Source organism: Plasmopara halstedii, assembly GCF_900000015.1.
Source record: "Plasmopara halstedii genome assembly, contig: Scaffold_287, whole genome shotgun sequence".
NCBI classification, from domain to species: Eukaryota; Oomycota; class Peronosporomycetes; order Peronosporales; family Peronosporaceae; genus Plasmopara; species Plasmopara halstedii.
In genome coordinates this window covers 895,031-915,232 of record NW_020187208.1, presented here as the reverse complement: position 1 = coordinate 915,232, position 20,202 = coordinate 895,031, and the positions used below count along the sequence as shown (strand labels likewise).

The window sequence follows — 20,202 nt, the reverse complement described above, 5'->3', positions numbered from 1 at the left end:
ATCACGGGTGGCGCATCCTCAGACATTCAACAAGCTACAAACGTTGCCCGCACAATGGTGACAAAGTATGGAATGAGTGAAGACGTAGGTCTGGTCTTTCACGACCTACGTGGGAATGATACTAGTGCGATCACCCGCAAAACTATTGATGATGAGGTCAAAAAGCTGTGCGACGCTTCTTACCAACGTGCAAAAAGTATTCTCGTGAGTAAGAATGACGACCTGGAGAAGCTGGCCAAGGCCTTACTAGAATACGAGACCCTGTCAGGAGCTGAGATTGAAAAGATCATTAAGGGCGAGCCCCTCGACCGCAAGCCTATCGAGTGAGGTGATATCAAGGAAGAGTAAGAATGGTGACGAATGAAACAAGTGGTAGGGTATATGGGGAAGCCTTGTCCTCACCAGCTTACGTTGGCTTTTGTGTCCAGATATACTGAAATACAGAAACAGAAACATTAAGATACTGCTTGTCGCTCTGTGTTGTGAGTGTTTGATAGTCTTGATGTTATTTATGTGAGGTGAAGGTCAATTATGCCTTGAATTTCCTATTTAGTATGGAGCAACAAATGATCAATATTGGGCAAAGTATTCAAAATTCTTCAAACGTAATATTTGATCAACACCCATCGTGAAAGCCAATCACGTATTGCGCACAAGACATGAGAGTGGCAAATTGCCTCGATGGCCACCAACGCCAATGCGCAGAAAACTATATACTGGCAAAAAGCAATGGGTTGACTTGATTGAACATGTTATAAAGATCTGGTTTAAAGGCCCGCGTGAGTCAACGAGAAGCCTATCCAACCGAAAGCCCCACTTTGCAAATTTGACTTCTGTAAGCAAAGGCAAATTAAGCGCTAAGAAGAACGCTACGAGTCATTAAGGAGCGGATTCAGGTAGCTTTGAACGCGCGTAGCGTGTGTGGTTTTATATTATGATGGGGATAAACAGCGTGGGACGCTAATTTAGATAATGTAAGTTCAGACCAGGCTAAAATGTATAACAAGACACCGTTTTGGGGCTACATTACACCTTTCGGGGCTTGGGATAACGACAGAAGAATGCTATTCCATTATAAGTCTCGAGCAGTTTGTTGACCACAAGTCCAGAACAAAAGCTCAACATATATGCACATTACCGGGGCACGTCGACATCACTGCAAAGTTGAAGGCGAGGTCTTGTAGAGTATTCTTAAGTAGGCGCGACAAACGGATTCAAGGCAGCTGACGTAGGCGGGGCTTGAAAGTAGTTGAGTAGGCTTTTCTTCCACGTTTGCGTCCTCAGGAATAAGTATTTTAATACTTTTCGATGTGATCGAAAAGGTTCCAATCGGAAACGTAGATCAAACGCTGCGGCCATTTATAGCATCAGTGATTCCGTGCATAACACTCTATGAACGGAAGTGCTACGCGTCTCGCCTGGCGTACGACGCCGGAGTTGTGTCTTAACGATGAGTCGCTAGTGGACGTTATTACTGGGTTAAGGGCCCAGGTTCAAGCAATCGAGAAGAATGAATTACTGAGTGGAGCTGCACTTCCTACCTGGCTCATCAAGGCGTTGGCTGACGTGGCCAGCAACGTGGACGCAGTAGTTGAGTGTCAAGCGCTTAAAGATCAAGTGGAGTCGCTACAGAAAGAAGTCCTGGAGTTGCGGCATGAAATGCTTCTCAATGTTTCGAGTGGTAACACTGGAGCTGCATACAACCCCACACCACATCACCGTCAATCAACTGGCCGTTCAAGGGCACAGAACTCTTCTCGGTCACTCATGCAGGTTCCGTCGTCTAAGGACTTGTCGGATGCTTTTGATTCTAATAGCGAGACGGGAAGCTTGTTGCAAACCACGATCAGTGGCGTTTCGGCTCAATATGTCGAAGCCGTGGTCAAACCTCTTTGGGATTTTGTGCACAAACAGACAAATGATTTTTCAGCATTAAAACAGGCATTTCAAGAGACCAAGGACACGGTAAATCGCTTACAATCCGAAATTAAGCGCCGCGATGCTGTCATCAAAGCACGCAACGAAAAGCACGAAGACATCGTTCAGTCTCAAATGGACAAGCTCAATGAAAACCTCCGAACGTGCATCTCAAGAAATGAACTTGTTTCTGCTGAACAACGAATTGTCCAGCAGATAAAAAGTGATCGCCTGCGTACGCTTGAAGAGGTAGAAGCAAAGTCGAACAAGATTTTGGAAGATATGCTGACAGTGCGGTCGGACCAGGAGGATATCAACAGCTCGACCGCAGAAATGATAGAGCAGCTTACGAGGAAACAGGGCCGTACAGAAGAAATTATCATTGATTATGGTCGGACTCAAGACACAATTCAAGAGCGAATTGAAGAGCTGAAGACATCCCTGATAGACACGACCACGAATTTGGAGCTAAACGTGACAGCTGTGAATGCACTGGAAGAGAAGGTCACGGGATTCGAAGAAACACAAAAAATTGCTGACTACCTTTTAAATGAAGTAACCAAGGCCTTTCATGCTCTTGATGAGCTCAAAGCCTACCTGGAGGACCAAATGGTCAGCAAGATTGCAGAAAGCGTAGCTGTAGTGCGTGGTGAAGTGACTGCCGTACAAGCTGTCGTCAGTGTTCTTGTCAATTCTGAGCTGGATAGAGAAATAAAGGCAATTGCTTCAAAGCTTGAATCTGTGGCGCTTATCGCGACAGATAGCGTGCGAAATATAACCGAGATTCAAAAGGAGATTCTTGCGACAGACGGCAACAATAAGGTGCAATTTTCACAGGCCTTCAATTCAATTGAGCGCCTTCAGCAGAGCCTATGCCACTTATCAGATGAGAGCGTTCGCTTTTCGCGGACGTTGCAGCACACAATCGAAAGTGCAGATAAGCTAACAAGTGATGTGAATAAGTACAAAACTATGACGGATGGCTCCATTACCACCTTACAAACTTTCACTTTCCATCTCCGCTCGGATCATGAAAAACTCACGCAGTCAATAGAAAACCAATTTGAGACGGTGAAAAGTCAGCTCTTTCATTTCGAAGAAGTGACGTCTACACACAAGCGCGAAATTGAGACAACCCAGCGTGAAGTAGACAAGAATGTCAAGAACCAAAATCTCGAAAACCAGGCGATCAAGGGGTCGCTGGATAGCTTATATGTAGCAAAGCGAGAAATGATGGCTCGACAGGACGGTGCCGAGGCGCAGACGTTGGCACTGCAAGCAGAAAATCGCACTGAGATCCAGGCCGCGACAGCAAAACTTAGTGAGATTGTTGACAAAGAGTCAAATCGCGTCGAGGCGTTATACGCTTCTTTCCAGCAAAAGCAAGAGCACTTTGCAGACGTTGTTGCGCGTTCTTCACTACGAAACATGGACCTAGCTGACATGAACCGTGAGATCGATCGTGTGTGCGAAACCTTTGTGACGGAATGCTGGAAATTCGAGACGTCGGCCAGATCAAGCAGTAAGCATGGCGCTCGTCCGACAGATAATAATCGGAGAAAACCATTTAATGATCGACAGCAACAGCTCCTCGTACACGACTGCCAGTTCATTGCCGACTTGATCGTAGCTCGAGCAGAATACGAAGCTTTACAAACAGGGTGCAACAAGGATGTACGGGACCAACAAACAATGGATGCAGACATGTTAGAGCAACAGCGGACAATCCTGGAGAAGATTCGCGTCAAGGTTCACACGAAGATCATGAACAATAAGAATATTGGCGAGCAATTTGATAAAAGCATGCTTGACCGACGCGAGCTGTACGTGGAAACCATAAACAACATGATGCTTGCCAGTATAAAGCGTCGAACGCTGGTGGGCGTCGACACCACTGTCCAGGTTGACACTGTGCCGACAAAAGGAGTCGAGTTTATAGAGGCCACACGATCCGTCAGAACGGCTCCGGCTGCCAAGAACGTGATTCGACGGAAAGCAGGGCGCGAAGGCATCTCTGTGACTGCCCCAGGTCTTCATGAAGAGACCTCGTCGTCCCGGCCGACGGTCACACCTAATGCGAAATACATTTTTCGCGCTGGCTTTCGACTACCCAAGAGCTCAACGGCGACGTCGGCTCTCTCAGCAGATGATTCGACATTATCGAGTTCTCACTTGGATGTTGAATCTACAAGCGAGAGTCGACTGAGATTTTCCGAGACAGCTGGTGAGGGACTACAAGGCTGGTCAACAGACGATGAAGGGACAATGGCGAAATCTTTCTCGTTGCCTGTGTTGAAACAACAATAGATTGTGACTTATGAACTCAGGATTTGTCCGTTTTATATTGTATAAGTCTTTACTTAGCTTTGCAACTGATACGTCCGTTCACGGCAAGATCGGCGTCAAGTGGTGGCCATACAACGATGTCTGACACCGATCGAGTGGTGGTATGTAATGGAAGTTGGGATACTCTTATCCGTTAATGGTCTGAAACAAATGCTCATGCAATGTATAGGAAGGACATATTGCTCTTCTTGCACCGTCGACGAGCCCGTCAAAAGATGGTGTGAGGGTTCCCGTCAGTATCATTAATTTTGAGCCCACCGTTGCTCCTACCGGCTCATTAAATTCTCCAACTCGACGAACTGTGATCAAAGACTCGTGTCACATCAGCTCACCAACGTCATTTGTACAATCTCCGATTGGATTTTCAATTGGAGGGGGACATGCATTGACTCCCGTAGATCCAGCAGAGCCAGAAGATGGTGACATCGAGCCTAAAGTGTATGTGCCGTATAAACGGGTATCAAACCTCCCTCCTCGTAAGGTCGAAGTTGAACGAAAAAAGCGATTATACGAAGCAGTTGATCTTGGTGCACTGCTTCAACAGCGAATGAACGACTTCTACAGCTCATCCTTATACAGAAAGATAAACATGGATGTCAGCGGCACTGCAAAAATTATTCTCGATGGCTTGGCTCTCTACTTGTTTGACGACGAGAGTTATGAAATTCATGAACCCGAAGAATGGATCAGATTAGGCCGTAAGCGTAACGGAAGTGTTCGAATCCCTGTCACTGCCGCGTCTTACAACATTCGTGGCATTGTAACTACTTGGCATAACGCATACGTGAAAGACTATAACTCCGAGACGAGACTTTTCTCTGTAGAATATCAGCGTCAGGACACGATGGCAATCAAAGAATGCAGACGATTGGATATTTGTTTTAAAGTCGAGGATCCTAATAATTTTGCTGATCGATATATTGCTGCGCAAGTTGCTCGTATTCAAGCGCAAAACTTGTTGCGAAAGAGTTTTTACATCGATTGCATGCCTTCCGATAATTTACATAACCTTGGAGATGGCAGTCTGACCAAAATCACTCGCTTAGCAACTGCAGTGTTTCAAAGAAAAAATCTTCGGTTTCCGAATACGACACACCTTGCGCTTGAAATTCAGCGCAGTTACTTGCGCACAATGTGCGCAATCGTCTTTGACTATCATCACGAAAATGGACGGAACAAGGATATTTTTCAAGGTTTTCTGACGAAAGATGAGCAGATGTTGGCTGATGTTTGTCCGAAAGTACATGTTTTACTTTTGAACAAGCGCATCATTGCTTCTCCTATCGATTATGCGGATCAGTTCATTAGCTTTTCTTTTCAGACGTTTCTCACATCACGAGAGGTCTTAATGGCACTAATTAAAGTTAGCGAAGAGTGTTATCGAGTCTTACAGCTAGAGCTCTTTAATGTGAAACCAGGTCGAAGTGTAAAGCTTGAAGAATTTCAACAGCGACAGCAAACGCTTGAACGTACAGTTCTTAAAATTATTACGGACGAATGGCCTAACAAAGTCGCAAATATAATCAAGACATCACTAGCAAATGTCGGGAAAGGTTGGTACCACCTGCAGGAAACAAGACAAGACACATATGAGTTTAGCAAGCTTCGGTCGCTCCTTCGACGTATCAACTTTTGTATGAAAGACACGCTAAGGTCTTTAACTCAACACTCATTGCGTCAATTTCATAGCTTTATCGAAAGCGCTACACCCGAACATGTGCACATCATAGATGCCAAGACAACTTATCTAACATATACAGATTTGAATCGCACACAACATCTTTCGACTCCAACTTCGTTATTTACAGTGAATCTCAGTGTATCAACAGAGCTCTATGTCATCAATCAGTGTCAAATAGACGCTGCACGTGCGAATTCGTGTTCAAGTAACTCGGAAAATTCGTCCGAGGCGAACTCAGACAACGCCGTAGAACGCAAGATGGGGAAGATCTTTACATTCAGTACCAGTATCTCAACGTTTAAGACTGCGGTACTCGATATGTTTATCAAGATGCTTGATAATTTGAGAAACATTCGTCAAGTCGAACAGATGGTCATGACAAAACTTTTTTGGAGCAGTTTACCGTGTTTATCATATGTCAGTGCGACTGAAGACTGGGTTCTCGCATTACGATTGAGTCTTGAGGCTTTGATGGACAAGGCTGCTATTCCTTTGCAAACGTACCTTAAGCAGTACGACCAGTACATTTTATTTCTCAATGTTAAAGAGGAGGAGTATCTTGCGCAATTTCAAGCTTGCCAACCTCCGAATCTCACTATGATTCAAGACGCAATTAAGAAACACTATCAAGATGCAGTTGCTGTTGAGAGTCATATTCCTACTACAAATGTTGAGCTAGGAATGTACGCTGTCCATTGTACAAGCATTCGCTCGCTATTAGCAGACAAGCATCGACGTCTTGCAAGAAAATTGCTTGATATACAACTTAAGAATACGACAAATCTAGCTAAAGAGCTTACCACAAGTTTTGAAAAGATTTATCGACAGCTACAAAAAAGTCCGCAAACTATCGAAGAACTGACTGAAATGAACGCATATTTAGACAGTGTCCCTGGACATCTCACACCGCTGCTGACGCAAAGCCAACAGCTCATCAAGTATCGTCAAGTTTTGGACTATTTTCAGTATTCATACGATCGTGATGATTTTATGACAATTTGGAACGTGCGTCTGTGTCCACGGAAGATCGATGAGCAGATGAAGCGGATGGTGCAGCTGTTGCAGGTGCAAAAGACACAATTTTCGGCTGAAATGATTGACCAGCAAGCAGAATTTGCTGAGTCGCTACGCCTTTTGCATAGTGAAGTTGAGGGTTTTCGACAATACACGGACATTACGCGTTTGGATCAAGTATACAAATACGTGGTGGGCATTGAGCAGAAGATAAGTAAAGCCGACGAAGAGGCTAGTCTTTATAACTCGCGCGAGATTCTATTTAGTCAGCAAGTGACGGACTATAACGAAATTCAGACCATTCGACGCGCTTTTGAGCCGTACTCGCTACTCTGGAAGACAGCAAACTACTGGCTTCGAGAGCACAAGAAATGGATGGACGGTGCCTTTCTTGATATTAATGGAGAAGAGATTGAGACGTTTGTCGAGAGTAACTACGTGTCTATTCAAAAGGCGTTGAAACAGTTTGAGAAACTCAATATCAAAGGCTGTTCCAATGTGGCAGTTATGATCAAAGAAAACATTGCTGATTTTCGAACTCATGTCCCGTTGATATTAGCCATGCGGAATCCAGGCATGCAAGAGCGACACTGGAGTCAATTCAATCAAGAGATTGGCAGCACGTTTCGACCAGATCGAAGCATGAAGCTTAGCTATGTCTTAGACTTGGGTCTCGAGTCTCACATTGACTCAATTGCACGCATAAGTGAGACGGCCAGAAAGGAGCATGAAATCGAAAAGTCTCTTCACTTGATGGAAGAACAATGGACGAATCTCATCTTAAATGTTGTCGACTATCGCGACACTGAAACGTATGTTCTGAAAGGTGTCGATGAGATTCAAGCCCTTTTAGATGAACAGATCACGACAATTCAAGCAATGCAATTTTCTTCATTTAAAAAGCCGTTCGAGGATAGAATCAATCGGTGGGAGCGTACGCTTAGCACTGTGTCTGATGTACTTGATGAGTGGATCCAAGTGCAGCGTAATTGGCTCTACTTGCAGCCAATTTTTGACTCACCTGACATCAACAAGCAACTTCCAGTAGAAGGCAAGCGCTTTGCGACAGTAGACAAGAACTGGCGTCAGACGCTAGCTGCAGCTAAGCAACGACCGGGTGTCTTGACGTTCTGTAACAATGACAAGCTACTTGACCGTTTTCAAGAAAGCACTCGATTTTTAGAGCAAGTTCAAAAAGGATTGAGCGACTTTCTTGAGACTAAGCGATCGGTTTTCAGTCGCTTCTACTTCTTATCAAATGAGGAACTGTTATCAATTCTGTCCGAGAGTAAGGATGTTAAGCTGGTGCAGCCGCATTTGAAGAAATGTTTTGAGGGCATCGTATCGGTAGAGTTTCAGGAAGATCTGACGATAACGGCTATGGTCTCTGCGGAAGGAGAGAAGGTGGCGATGACAAGAGCTGTCGATCCCGTTGGAAAGAATGTTGAACATTGGATGACGGAAGTAGAAGATATGATGCGTATATCAATTCGCGACGTCATGTATCAAGCAATTGAGGATTACACTACTATTTCACGCACAAAGTGGATTCAAAAGTGGCCGGGAATGTGCGTGTTGAATGGAAGTCAGTTTCACTGGACAAGAGAGATGGAAGACGAGATGGAAAAGGCAGGAAGTAACGGTGTCAAGCGGATGATGGAGCGACAGCTTGCACAGCTTGCAGATATGGTGCAAATGGTTCGAGGGGATCTTGGCAAGCTTGCTCGCGTAAGTGTCGGTGCGTTGGCGGTTATTGACGTGCACGCTCGAGATGTGACGATGCGTCTCCTGTCCAACAATGTGAGCTCAAAAGACGATTTCATGTGGTCTAGCCAGCTCCGATATTATTGGGAAGACGATCTGTTTGCCGACATGGTGTCGGCACGCCGTCCGTATGGCTACGAGTATCTTGGCAACTCGTTTCGCTTAGTGATTACACCTTTGACAGATAAGTGTTATATGACGCTTATGGCAGCGCTACAGATGACACTAGGTGGAGCTCCAGCAGGACCAGCTGGTACAGGAAAGACCGAAACGACAAAAGATCTGGCCAAGGCGTTGGCCAAGCAGTGCGTTGTCTTTAACTGCTCGGATGGTCTCGACTACATTGCAATGGGTAAATTTTTCAAAGGATTGGCTGCATGTGGTGCCTGGGCGTGTTTTGACGAATTTAATCGCATCAACACTGAAGTCTTGTCTGTAATTGGCCAGCAAGTGACTACACTACAACTTGCAATACGTACTGGCGACAAACGCATACTGTTTGAAGGCTCGGACATTGCTGTGAATCCACAATTCGGTGTCTTTATTACGATGAATCCTGGATACGCTGGACGTTCGGACTTGCCTGATTCTCTCGCTGCGCTCTTCCGACCCGTAGCGATGATGGTGCCCGATTATGCGATGATTGGTGAGATCATGTTCTTTGCGTATGGATACGAAAAGGCGAAACAATGTGGTGCTAAGATGGTCACAACGTTTAAATTATGTTCAGAAATGTTGTCATCCCAATCTCACTATGATTATGGTATGCGGGCCGTTAAAACGGTTATCACTGCAGCTGGAAATTACAAACGCTCGGATCCGGACATGGATGAAGAGCTTCTATTGCTGCGTGCTCTGCAGGACGTTAACTTGCCTAAATTCCTCGCACCCGATATTCCGCTATTTAGTGGAATTCTTAGTGATTTGTTTCCTGGTAAAAGCCGTCCACAGCTCAACCATGGTGCATTGATTCGAGTCATTAACGACACAATTGAAAAGCAACATCTGCAAAAACACTCGTTCTTTCTCATGAAAATCGTGCAGCTATACGAGACACTATGTGTCCGTCACGGTTTGATGGTTGTTGGCTCGACGGGTGGGGGGAAATCTGCTAATATCAACGTACTTGCCGAAGCACTTACCGAATTAAAACAGCGTGGCGAGAGCGGTCATGCATTCGAAAAAGTGAGTCGATATCAATTGAATCCAAAGTCTATCACAATGGGTCAACTGTATGGAGAATTTGATGCTAATACGCACGAGTGGCAGGATGGAGTCTTGTCGACACTATATCGTGAAGCGGCCAGTGATACGACTATGGACCGTAAATGGGTCATTTTTGACGGGCCTGTGGATGCCATTTGGATTGAAAATATGAACACTGTGCTAGATGATAATAAGAAACTGTGCCTTGCTAGTGGTGAGATTATTCAGATGTCGAACGAAATGACAATGATGTTTGAAGTGGAAGATTTATTGGTCGCTTCCCCCGCGACAGTGAGTCGAACGGGCATGGTGTACATGGAACCAAGTTCTTTGGGCTTTGAACCGCTTATTGTAAGCTGGCTAGAAAAACTACAGCGGGATGTTGGACTTGGATCGGTCTCTCCTGTACTGGAGCTGTGCTTGCAACTTCAGCACCTTCTTGACATCTACTTACGTCCAGCTCTACAGTTTGTGACGAGTAATGTGAAGGAATATCTGCCTCAGATATCATCCAATTTGGTTCAAACTTTATTACGATTGCTTGATTGTTTTTTCTTTCCAATGCTAGGAGAAGAAAGGAATGACATTAAGCTGGAGCGAGTAGCATTTTATCTAAGAAATGTTGAAAACCTTTTTCTTTTTTCATTAGTCTGGTCCATAGGTGCAACAGGCAATGACATGGGCCGTAAGCGGTTTGACGATTACATTCGAGAAGAGATGGTTAGAAATGACGTGAAGAAACCCTTTCCAACAACAGGTCAAGTGTACGATTACTCGTTTGATCTTGAATCAGAGAGTTGGCTGCCATGGCTTCAGACAATACCTACATTTGCAATCGATTCATCGGCATCTTTTTCCGAATTGGTAGTCCCTACTGCTGATTCAGTTCGATCAACATTCTTGATGAACTTGACGCTTCCTTTGGGCGTTCACATGCTCATTGTTGGGCCAACAGGGACAGGAAAGACAATTAATGTTAATCAGTTTCTGGAAAAGCTGAACCCCGAAACGTATATTCCATTAAGTATGGCATTTTCGGCTCAAAGTAGTGCCAATCAGACACAAGATTTTATCGATTCTAAGATGGAAAAGCGACGCAAAGGTGTGTTTGGACCGACGGCTGGTAAAAAGTTTGTCATTTATATTGATGATCTCAACATGCCGAAACAGGAGGAATACTTTGCTCAACCACCAATTGAGATCTTACGTCAATGGTTTGATCAAGGAGGTTGGTACGACCGGAAATTGCTTACGTTTCGAACAATTATCGACATTGTATTTGTGTGCTCTATGGGACCGCCTGGAGGAGGTCGCAATCCTATCACTCAAAGATTTGTGCGCCATTTTAACATTTTGGGCTATACCGAAATGTCGAATGAGAGCAAAGCGGTTGTGTATGAATCTATCGTCGGCAACTATTTCGCTGGCTTCTCCGAGGACATTCGACCATCCGAAATCACGCAGAAACTTGTTCAAGCTTCAATTGATATCTACAACACAGTTATAGACCACTTGCTTCCGACGCCAGCCAAATCACATTATACCTTTAATCTTCGTGATCTTGCCAAAGTATTCCAAGGAGTGCTGATGGGAGATGCAAAGCGAATTACAAAGCTAGAGCAAATGCTGCGTCTGTGGGTCCATGAAAACTTGCGCGTGTTTAACGATCGCTTTACAACGTCGAATGATCATGAGTGGTTTGTCAGTTTGCTTCAGACTCAAGTAGCAAATGTCTTTGGGAACGCACTGGGCACGACAACAAAGAAAGAGGCATGGGATCTTGTGCACCCGACTCCGACATTGTTTTATGGCGACTTTATGGTACCAGGTGCCGACCCAAGAATCTATGAAGAGATTGATAGTCTCGACAAACTCCAGACTCAAGTAGAAGAATATCTAAATGACTACAATGCCGAGAATAGCACTCCAATGAATCTTGTACTCTTTATAAATGCAATCGAGCACGTATCTCGAATTTCTCGTGTGCTTCGACAGCCTCAAGGTAATGCTTTGTTGCTCGGAATTGGCGGTAGCGGTCGTCAATCTCTCACTAGGTTAGCAGCTTATATGGCTGAGTATTCTTGCATGCAAATTGAGATCAGTAAAGGGTATGGCGTAACAGAATGGCGAGATGATCTCAAGAAATGTCTGATGAAAGCTGGAATTGATGGAAAACCGCTCGTCTTTCTCTTTTCAGACGTTCAAATTGTGCACGATGCTATGCTTGAAGACATCAACAACGTTTTAAATTCAGGTGACGTCCCGAATTTGTATGCACTTGAGGATCTCGATCAGATCAGTCAGCACTTTCGCTCCTATTGTGTCAAAAAGCACATTCCTCCTACAAAACTCAATACATTTGCTCAGTATCTTTTACTTGTACGACAAAATGTGCACCTTGTGCTTTGTATGAGTCCTCTTGGCAGTCTCTTCCGCGACCGAATTCGAATGTTCCCGTCGTTAGTAAATTGTTGTACGATCGATTGGTTTAGTGAGTGGCCAGCAGAAGCACTTCAGTCTGTGGCGGCCAGTACGTTGTCATCAAGTGACATCTTTCTTTCGAATGAATTCGACGAGGTCGAGTCCGTAGAAGCGACGACAACGAATGCAGTTGTTTTAAGTGCTGTCGTTGGCCTCTTCCAAACTATTCACCAAAGTGTTGAACAAGAGTCAATTTTGTTTTTCGATCGACTTCGTCGATACAACTACGCGACTCCAACAAGTTACCTCGAGTTGCTACATACGTTCAAGACCGTGTTGTTACAAAAGCGTGAAGAATTGCAATCGAAGCGTTCTCGTCTTCAAAATGGTGTTGATAAGATCATTGCAACCAAAGAACAGGTAGCAGGGATGCAGGAGCAATTGGTGGCACTCAAACCACAGTTAGAACAGACGCAATTTGAAGTTGAAGAAATGATGAAACAGATCACAAGTGACAAGAAAGATGCTGACGAAACGAAAGCAATTGTGGAAAAAGAAGAGCAGAGTGCCAACAAGAAAGCTGCAGAGACAAAGGAGATTGCAGATGATGCACAGCGTGATTTGGATGAAGCACTACCAGCTCTTGAAGCAGCAGTGCAGTGTCTTAACAAGTTGAAAAAGTCCGATATTGACGAAGTCAAAGCGCTAAAGAATCCGCCTCACGGAGTTAAACTTACAATGGAGGCGGCGTGTATCATTTTTGGAATCAAACCCGCGATCAAAGCGGATCCAGACAAAGCGGGACAGAAGATTAAAGACTATTGGGAAAGTGCCCAGAAGACAATTTTGAGCAATGCTAAGAAGCTAATGGAGGATATGATTAAGTTTGATAAGGATAATATTGGCGACAAGATTATTCAAGAGCTTGACCGGTATATTGAGATGGATGAATTTTCTCCTGCTGCGGTTCGAAAGGCCAGTGTAGCCTGTGAGGCTATCTGTATGTGGGTGCGAGCTATGCATACGTACTATAACGTAGCGAAAGTTGTTGAACCAAAAAAAGTTGTGCTTGCAACAGCTCAGACTGAGTTAGATGCGACATTGCATGTTCTTGCTGATGCCAAGGCACGTCTACAGGCTGTCGTAGATCGTCTTGCAGAGCTTGAAAGCAATTATAATAATGCTGTGGGGAAAAAGGATCAACTCGTGCGAGATGTGCGGCAGTGTGAGCTCCGACTCGAGTCTGCACTAAAGCTCATTCATTTATTAGGAGGAGAAGAGACGCGATGGGCAGCGACGATCCGTCAGTTGAATGCTGATAACACCAATTTAATGGGCGACGTCATTATCTCGGCAGCTACAATCAGCTACTTAGGTCCATTTACGAGCGAATTTCGAGAATCTTGTGTCTCAACATGGTATGCGGCACTAGAAGCGCTTAAACTTCCGCATACGAAGGGCTGCAACATCATCACAACGCTTGCAGATCCAGTGAAAGTTCGTAATTGGCAGATTGCTGGCTTGCCATCGGATAATGTGTCGGTACAGAACGGGCTCATTATGGCACGTGCAAGGCGCTGGTCGCTTCTTATTGATCCGCAAGGTCAAGCGAATCGATTTATCAAGAATATGGGAAAAGATTCATCTGAAAGCGGTCTAGATGTCGTGAAACAGAGTGATAAGGGGCTGTTAAAGACACTGGAGAATGGAATTCGTTTTGGAAAGTGGATCCTACTGGAGAATATTGGAGAAAGTCTCGATGCAACACTTGAGCCTGTTCTTCTTCAGAACAAATTTCGTCAAGGAGGTCAAGTGGTCATGAAACTTGGCGATACTATTGTGCCGTACCATCCAGCTTTCCGTTTTTACATGACTACAAAGCTGCCCAACCCACACTATCCACCCGAGACGTCAGTGAAAGTAACGCTCCTCAACTTTACTATAACCCCCAAAGGTCTTGAGGATCAGGCTTTAGGAGTTGTCGTGCATGAAGAAATGCCCGAGTTAGCAGAAAAAAAAAACTCGCTTGTGGTAGCTAATGCACGTATGAAAGCAGAGCTAGTGGAAATCGAGAACAAGATCTTGTACTTATTAGCCAATTCCCAAGGGAATATTCTGGATGATACCGAGCTCATCACTACTTTGGGAAAGGCTAAAGTGACGTCAGAAGATATTAACGATAAGATGGCCGAGGCAGAGTTCACAGAAGAGGCTATTGACAAGTCTCGAGAACGCTATCGCGACGTGGCATTTCGTGCGTCTTTGCTCTACTTTTGTATTGCCGACTTGGCACTTGTGGATCCTATGTACCAATACTCTCTTTCGTGGTTCGTGTCGCTCTTTATCAAAAGCATTCAAAGTGCATCAGCTAGTGATCAACTTGAATTGCGACTCACTTATCTAAAAGAATCAGCTACATACGCGCTCTATCGCAACATTTGTCGCTCGTTATTTGAAGAACACAAGTTACTTTTCTCGTTTTTGCTAACGATTAAATTATTAATGGGATCGCAAGCGATTGATCTGCAGGAATGGCGATTCTTGATCTCAGGCTCGATCGTTAGCTTCATTGAGGCGCCTAATCCCGACCCGACTTGGATTGAGACCCGAATGTGGCGTGAAGTTTGTGCATTGTCCTCTTTGTCAGCTTTTCAAACGCTTGCATCGTCATTAGCCTCCAACACATCGCAGTGGCGCAAGGTCTTCGACTCGATGAATCCACAGACAGAGCGACTTTCATTTGCATTGACTCCGTCCCTCAATTCGTTTCAAAGGCTTTGCGTTCTTCGCTGCATTCGACCTGATCGAATGACAGAAGCCATGCAGAACTTTGTTGTAGAGCACATTGGTCGTCGATTCATTGAACCACCACCTTTCGATCTTGTGGGCTCATTTGCGGACTCTACTGTAGTCACTCCAATCATTTTTGTACTGTCCACAGGGTCTGATCCAGCAAAAGAGCTGCTTGTGTTTGCAGAGACTATGAAGATGAATCGAAAGCTCAATTCGATATCGTTGGGCCAAGGCCAAGGACCTTTAGCGACGAGAATGATCGAAGAAGCCGTGACAAGTGGAAAGTGGGTGCTTCTTCAAAATTGTCACTTAGCCACTAGCTGGATGCCACAACTTGAAAAGATTTGTGATGATTTAAACCCAGACACAATACACCGTGACTTTCGATTGTGGCTAACTAGCAAACCGAGTACAGCTTTTCCGACCTCAGTGCTACAAAATGGTGTCAAGATGACAAAGGAACCGCCAAAGGGAATCCGTGCTAACTTACGAAATTCGTATATTAAGCTCACAAATGATGCACTGAATGCTACATCCAAACCGGATCAATTCCGTAAACTTTTATTCGGCCTGAGCTTTTTCCATGCTGTCGTCATTGAACGCAAACGATTTGGTCCATTAGGCTGGAATATCCCTTACGCATTTAACGATACTGACTATGATATTAGTCGTGCTCAACTTGAAATGTTTCTGGATTTCTACGATCAAGTACCATATAAAGTCTTGTGTGTGATGACTTCGATGGTCAATTATGGCGGTCGTGTCACGGATGATAAAGATATGCGGACAATCGACATCATTCTTGAAGGATTCTTTAACCCGCAGATCCTACAAGAGGGACACTGCTTTTCTACGAGTGGCACGTACATTTCTTTCGCGGCAGACCCTAAAGACCCACTAACAAGTTACTTAGGTTACATTGATAGTCTACCTATCAACCCTGGGCCTGAAGTTTTTGGAATGCACGACAATGCCAACATCACGTGTGCATTAGCCGAGACGTTTCACACATTTGATGTCATCCTGGCTCTCCAGCCACGTACTGCAGCTGGTGCTGGAGGTCAATCTCAAGAAACACTCATTGAACAGCAAGCTCAATCAATCATAGATCGTCTCCCGCCGCTGTTTGATGTGGAAAACATTAGTCTGCGGTATCCTGTTTTGTACGAAGAATCGATGAATACGGTGCTTTTGCAAGAACTGCAGCGCTACAACACACTCCTTCACATACTTCAAGTATCTTTACCCAATTTGCAACGTGCTCTACGCGGTCTCATTGTCATGTCACCCGAGTTGGAGACGATGGCGACCTCTTTATTCAATCAGAAAGTACCACCTCAATGGGAAAAGAGAGCATATCCGTCATTAAAGGCGCTTGGTGGCTGGATTGATGATCTAATCGAACGTTTAAATTTTTTAGCCAAGTGGGTCAATCATGGGATTCCGCCAATCTTTTGGCTGTCTGGATTCTTCTTTCCGCAAGGTTTCTTGACTGGCATCCTCCAGAATCATGCCCGACAATTTGGATTGGCAATTGACTCGCTTTCTTTTGCTTTCCTCATGCAAAACCACTCACCTGACAGCATCAAAACAAAGCCAGGAGATGGTGGATGTTTTATCATGGGACTCTTTCTGGAAGGTGCGCGATGGGATCGAATCACCCATTCGCTCGTGGATCCTTTACCCAAAGAACTCTTTGCTCGAATGCCTGTCGTGCATCTCCTGCCAACTCCAGACCGTCAAGCACCTCAAAGCGGCATCTACCGTTGTCCAGTTTACAAGATCCTTACTAGAACTGGTACACTTTCCACAACAGGTCACTCGACGAATTTTGTCTTCTGGATCGAGATTCCGTCAAATAAAAAGACTATTTTTCGAAACTCGCTTGTTTCGGAGACGAATCTTCAGCTGCAATTCGCTGATCAGGACTACTGGATTAAGGCTGGTGTGGCGTGCTTTCTCTCATTAATGTACTAGCTATCGTCACAATGTCGATAAGAAGAGAGGTGATGCTGTCAAAATTAAGCGACGTACAATATAACATATAACTTTATAAATCATTGACCTTTTCTTCGAACGAGCTCATATGACGAAGCATTCTTCAATTAGGGAGATGCCATAAGCTCAGAATCTAAGGTAGCGACACGATTGTCATCAATTGCACTCACATGATGAAACTTTTAACTATGCGGGAAAGATTAAGAAGTGCGCCAAAGTGACCGGTTGATAATTCTTAGGACCAGAGCGTATGGACTATCTTACTTTTTAGATCATACACAGCAAGATATTAAATTTTAAAGCTGTGTTCAAGAACTTTCAATTAGCTGAGGCGCAGGACTTTGTCGAGATCTTTGCTTTAAATGAAGTCATCATTCTCAAACAATAAGCAGATATTTGACGAGTCGATTATGCTTAAGTGTATCAATTCACAACAATGTAAGTTTCGTAGTTTCTTCAGAATACATTTGTGTTAATATACAAATAGACAACTTGTCGAGTATTACTGTTCAAAGTCTCACCAAAATTGTAGATTTTTTCGTTTTATTATTCCTCTACAAGGCCACCCTTACATGAGATTATCGGCTTCATCTGGAATCCGAACTGTCATACCTTCCATCATCTTGGACACATGTATCTGGCAACCTAATCGTGACCTACGTTAACAAATATCGTAACATATTGTGTTAGTTCAAACATGTGTGCGATAAATTGATGCGTTCAACGTACGTGTCTGTGAGCCCCCACGCTAGATCTAACATATCCTCTTCTTCCTCACTTAATGTTGGCAGCTCATCAAAAATCCGCTTTTCAAATACCAAATGGCATGTAGAACACGCTAATTCTCCACCACACGCACCCTCGAGCTCCAAGTCATTCTCTTGGGCCACGTCCAACAGTGTCTCACCAACGTTTGCTTTTACCGTTGTGCGCTTTCCCTCGCCGTCAACGAAATCAAATGACACTTGCGAGAAGTGACGACGGCTGAATGATAAAGCATGCCATTGACTTGTCGAGTGTTGTAAGGCAAACGACTGGAGAGTAGCAACGGAGGCTGCACAGCGTCGCACTGTAGAGCTAAACATCAAAGATGTATCGAATATTTTCAATTGCATATCTGTATGGACTCATAAAAATATTTCAAATTATGCATTTCGAAATATTTTACAGGCGGAAAATTTTACGAGGCGATTATTTTGATTTGTTTTCGTGGAAATTGAGCCTCTATTGAATTCTTAAATGAGTGGTGCAAACAGCATGAAAAGCAAGTGTAATGAGACCTGCTTCACCAGACACACCAAAAGTTCGAGTTCAGCTGGCCATAATATTCTCAGCAGCGTAATCTTAAAATTGTGTTTTCTATCTACCAGTATACAATCCTATTGTCTCAGAATCACATTGATTTGCAACAAATGTTCATCCGAGAATTGTGACGTATTTGTTGACCAATATGAGATTTGGATCTGTAGGCTTCTAAAAAATGTCTCGAAGCCTCCTCACGCTACTCTGTGATACAAGAAAGCATTAATGAATATCTATTGACTTGATTCAAACACTCCCATCAGGGGATATACTGAAAGCTTCCAGGTGACCAACACTGCAATAGGGTTGTAGCTGACTTTGGACAGTGGAAGCTCTGACTCTCAGAGTCTGCATTAAGTAACGAACAGAGTCGGAGTTCGCCGTGTCTACCAGGAGCGGAAATGTCAGTCTCTAAGGGTAGACCAGCATTACAAATGGATTATCGTGCACTTTGCACATAAAAAGCATTTGACCCTTACATTATACATCGAGCTGTTGAATCATCAATTGGCTCAGATATTTATGTAATAGATGATGGTGAAGAGAAGGAAGGCATTTGTGCTATATATAGCAAAATATAAAGTATATATATCTAGGATCCTTAGTTCGCTGTGCTACCTGTAAGCCTATCTAGAATGTTCCACCAAATATTCTACCGGATTCATTCCTGGATTTATGTACGTTGTTATGCGCTTGTGGATAGCCTCTTTGCTGGATTCTTCACTGGGAACTTGGCTAACCCACAAAATTGAAACTTGCGCAATCAGCCTGTCCACACCGGCCCCACTTTTGTTGATTGTTCAGCATAAACCATTTCAGCAACTACTCGCCATGGAAATGATTCTTCCATCTCAACATCCATTAAAGGATTCAGCCATAACATGACTGCGTACATCAACAAAACCACCAACAAAAGTAGTCAAGCAAGAGCCTACTACTGTCGACATATAGATGCCGAAGACGCGTACACCTACAGTACACAATCAAAAGATAAACGATCGCTATGATGTCTTTATCATCTCCTGGCTTAGCTCAAGCTCCGTATTCTATCTGTTCGGCATTCATTGTGCTTAATTAAACAATATACGACAAGTGTAGCAAGCCAAAAAATAGGAACCACGGCACCACTTAGCAATGCAAGTCACAAAAAAGACTTGCAAGTTACAAATCATAGTTGTTGTTAAAACCAGTGCGTCTATATGAGTAAAGATGACATTTTTGGCATCTGTAAATCACAGACGCGCAGCAGATCGCCATCCCTGTCGGATTTGCTATAATCAAATCGACATAACAAGCCAATCGTCGGAAAAATTAAGCTCATCATACGTTGCATTTCGCATCTTTGTCAACGCTCAAAATTTTCAAAATTGTCTTTGTCACCTTCTCCATCTTTGTTGCATTTATCTGTCGTGACTCTTTGAGAACATCTTGATATCGCCATTGCGTTCGGATAGATAAGGACATGAATACGAGGCACAGCGTTTGCGCGCCAGTATCTAGCGACGGATACTTAATTACTCGCAATCCGTATCTAGTGTAATCATCGAACAAAAAGCTGATCGTGAGGTTGCTCGTGTACTCAACGACCGCCAGAAGTGAACCGTATACGACCATAAGCGACAACGACAAGACTCCGAACACCGCAATTGTTATAAATGCCAACGCTAGAAATGAAGCAGATAGATACAACGGGTACGACACACACCACGCAATTGCCCCTGCGATACCAGTAACAGTCCTCCATCCTAGTAAACGCTCGC

The 20,202-nt window shown here is 44.1% G+C and overlaps 5 protein-coding genes across 5 annotated transcripts; 3 read left to right on the top strand and 2 right to left on the bottom strand.

Annotated features, from left to right (window-relative positions):
* Positions 1 to 54: 54 nt before the first annotated feature.
* On the top strand, positions 55 to 570 carry PHALS_05077 (atp-dependent metalloprotease; the record flags this gene model as incomplete). Its single annotated transcript, XM_024722817.1, has 3 exons — positions 55 to 323; positions 391 to 482; positions 554 to 570. 3 exons carry the CDS (start codon positions 55 to 57, stop codon positions 568 to 570), a joined length of 378 nt encoding a protein of 125 aa, XP_024573855.1.
* An 822-nt stretch (positions 571 to 1,392) lies between these two features.
* On the top strand, positions 1,393 to 4,224 carry PHALS_05076 (uncharacterized protein; the record flags this gene model as incomplete). The annotated part of the gene is made up of 1 exon (XM_024722816.1): positions 1,393 to 4,224. The coding sequence occupies one exon, from the start codon at positions 1,393 to 1,395 to the stop codon at positions 4,222 to 4,224; it is 2,832 nt and encodes a 943-aa protein (XP_024573854.1).
* Positions 4,225 to 4,340: 116 nt separating this feature from the next.
* On the top strand, positions 4,341 to 17,119 carry PHALS_05075 (sporangia induced dynein heavy chain; the record flags this gene model as incomplete). Its single annotated transcript, XM_024722814.1, has 2 exons — positions 4,341 to 4,364; positions 4,433 to 17,119. 2 exons carry the CDS (start codon positions 4,341 to 4,343, stop codon positions 17,117 to 17,119), a joined length of 12,711 nt encoding a protein of 4,236 aa, XP_024573853.1.
* Positions 17,120 to 17,686: 567 nt separating this feature from the next.
* On the bottom strand, positions 17,687 to 18,225 carry PHALS_05074 (2fe2s ferredoxin; the record flags this gene model as incomplete). The annotated part of the gene is made up of 3 exons (XM_024722813.1): positions 17,687 to 17,694; positions 17,753 to 17,796; positions 17,870 to 18,225. 3 exons carry the CDS (start codon positions 18,223 to 18,225, stop codon positions 17,687 to 17,689), a joined length of 408 nt encoding a protein of 135 aa, XP_024573852.1.
* A 1,449-nt stretch (positions 18,226 to 19,674) lies between these two features.
* PHALS_05073 (uncharacterized protein) lies at positions 19,675 to 20,056 on the bottom strand (the record flags this gene model as incomplete). Its single annotated transcript, XM_024722812.1, has 2 exons — positions 19,675 to 19,713; positions 19,769 to 20,056. 2 exons carry the CDS (start codon positions 20,054 to 20,056, stop codon positions 19,675 to 19,677), a joined length of 327 nt encoding a protein of 108 aa, XP_024573851.1.
* Between the last annotated feature and the right edge of the window lie 146 nt (positions 20,057 to 20,202).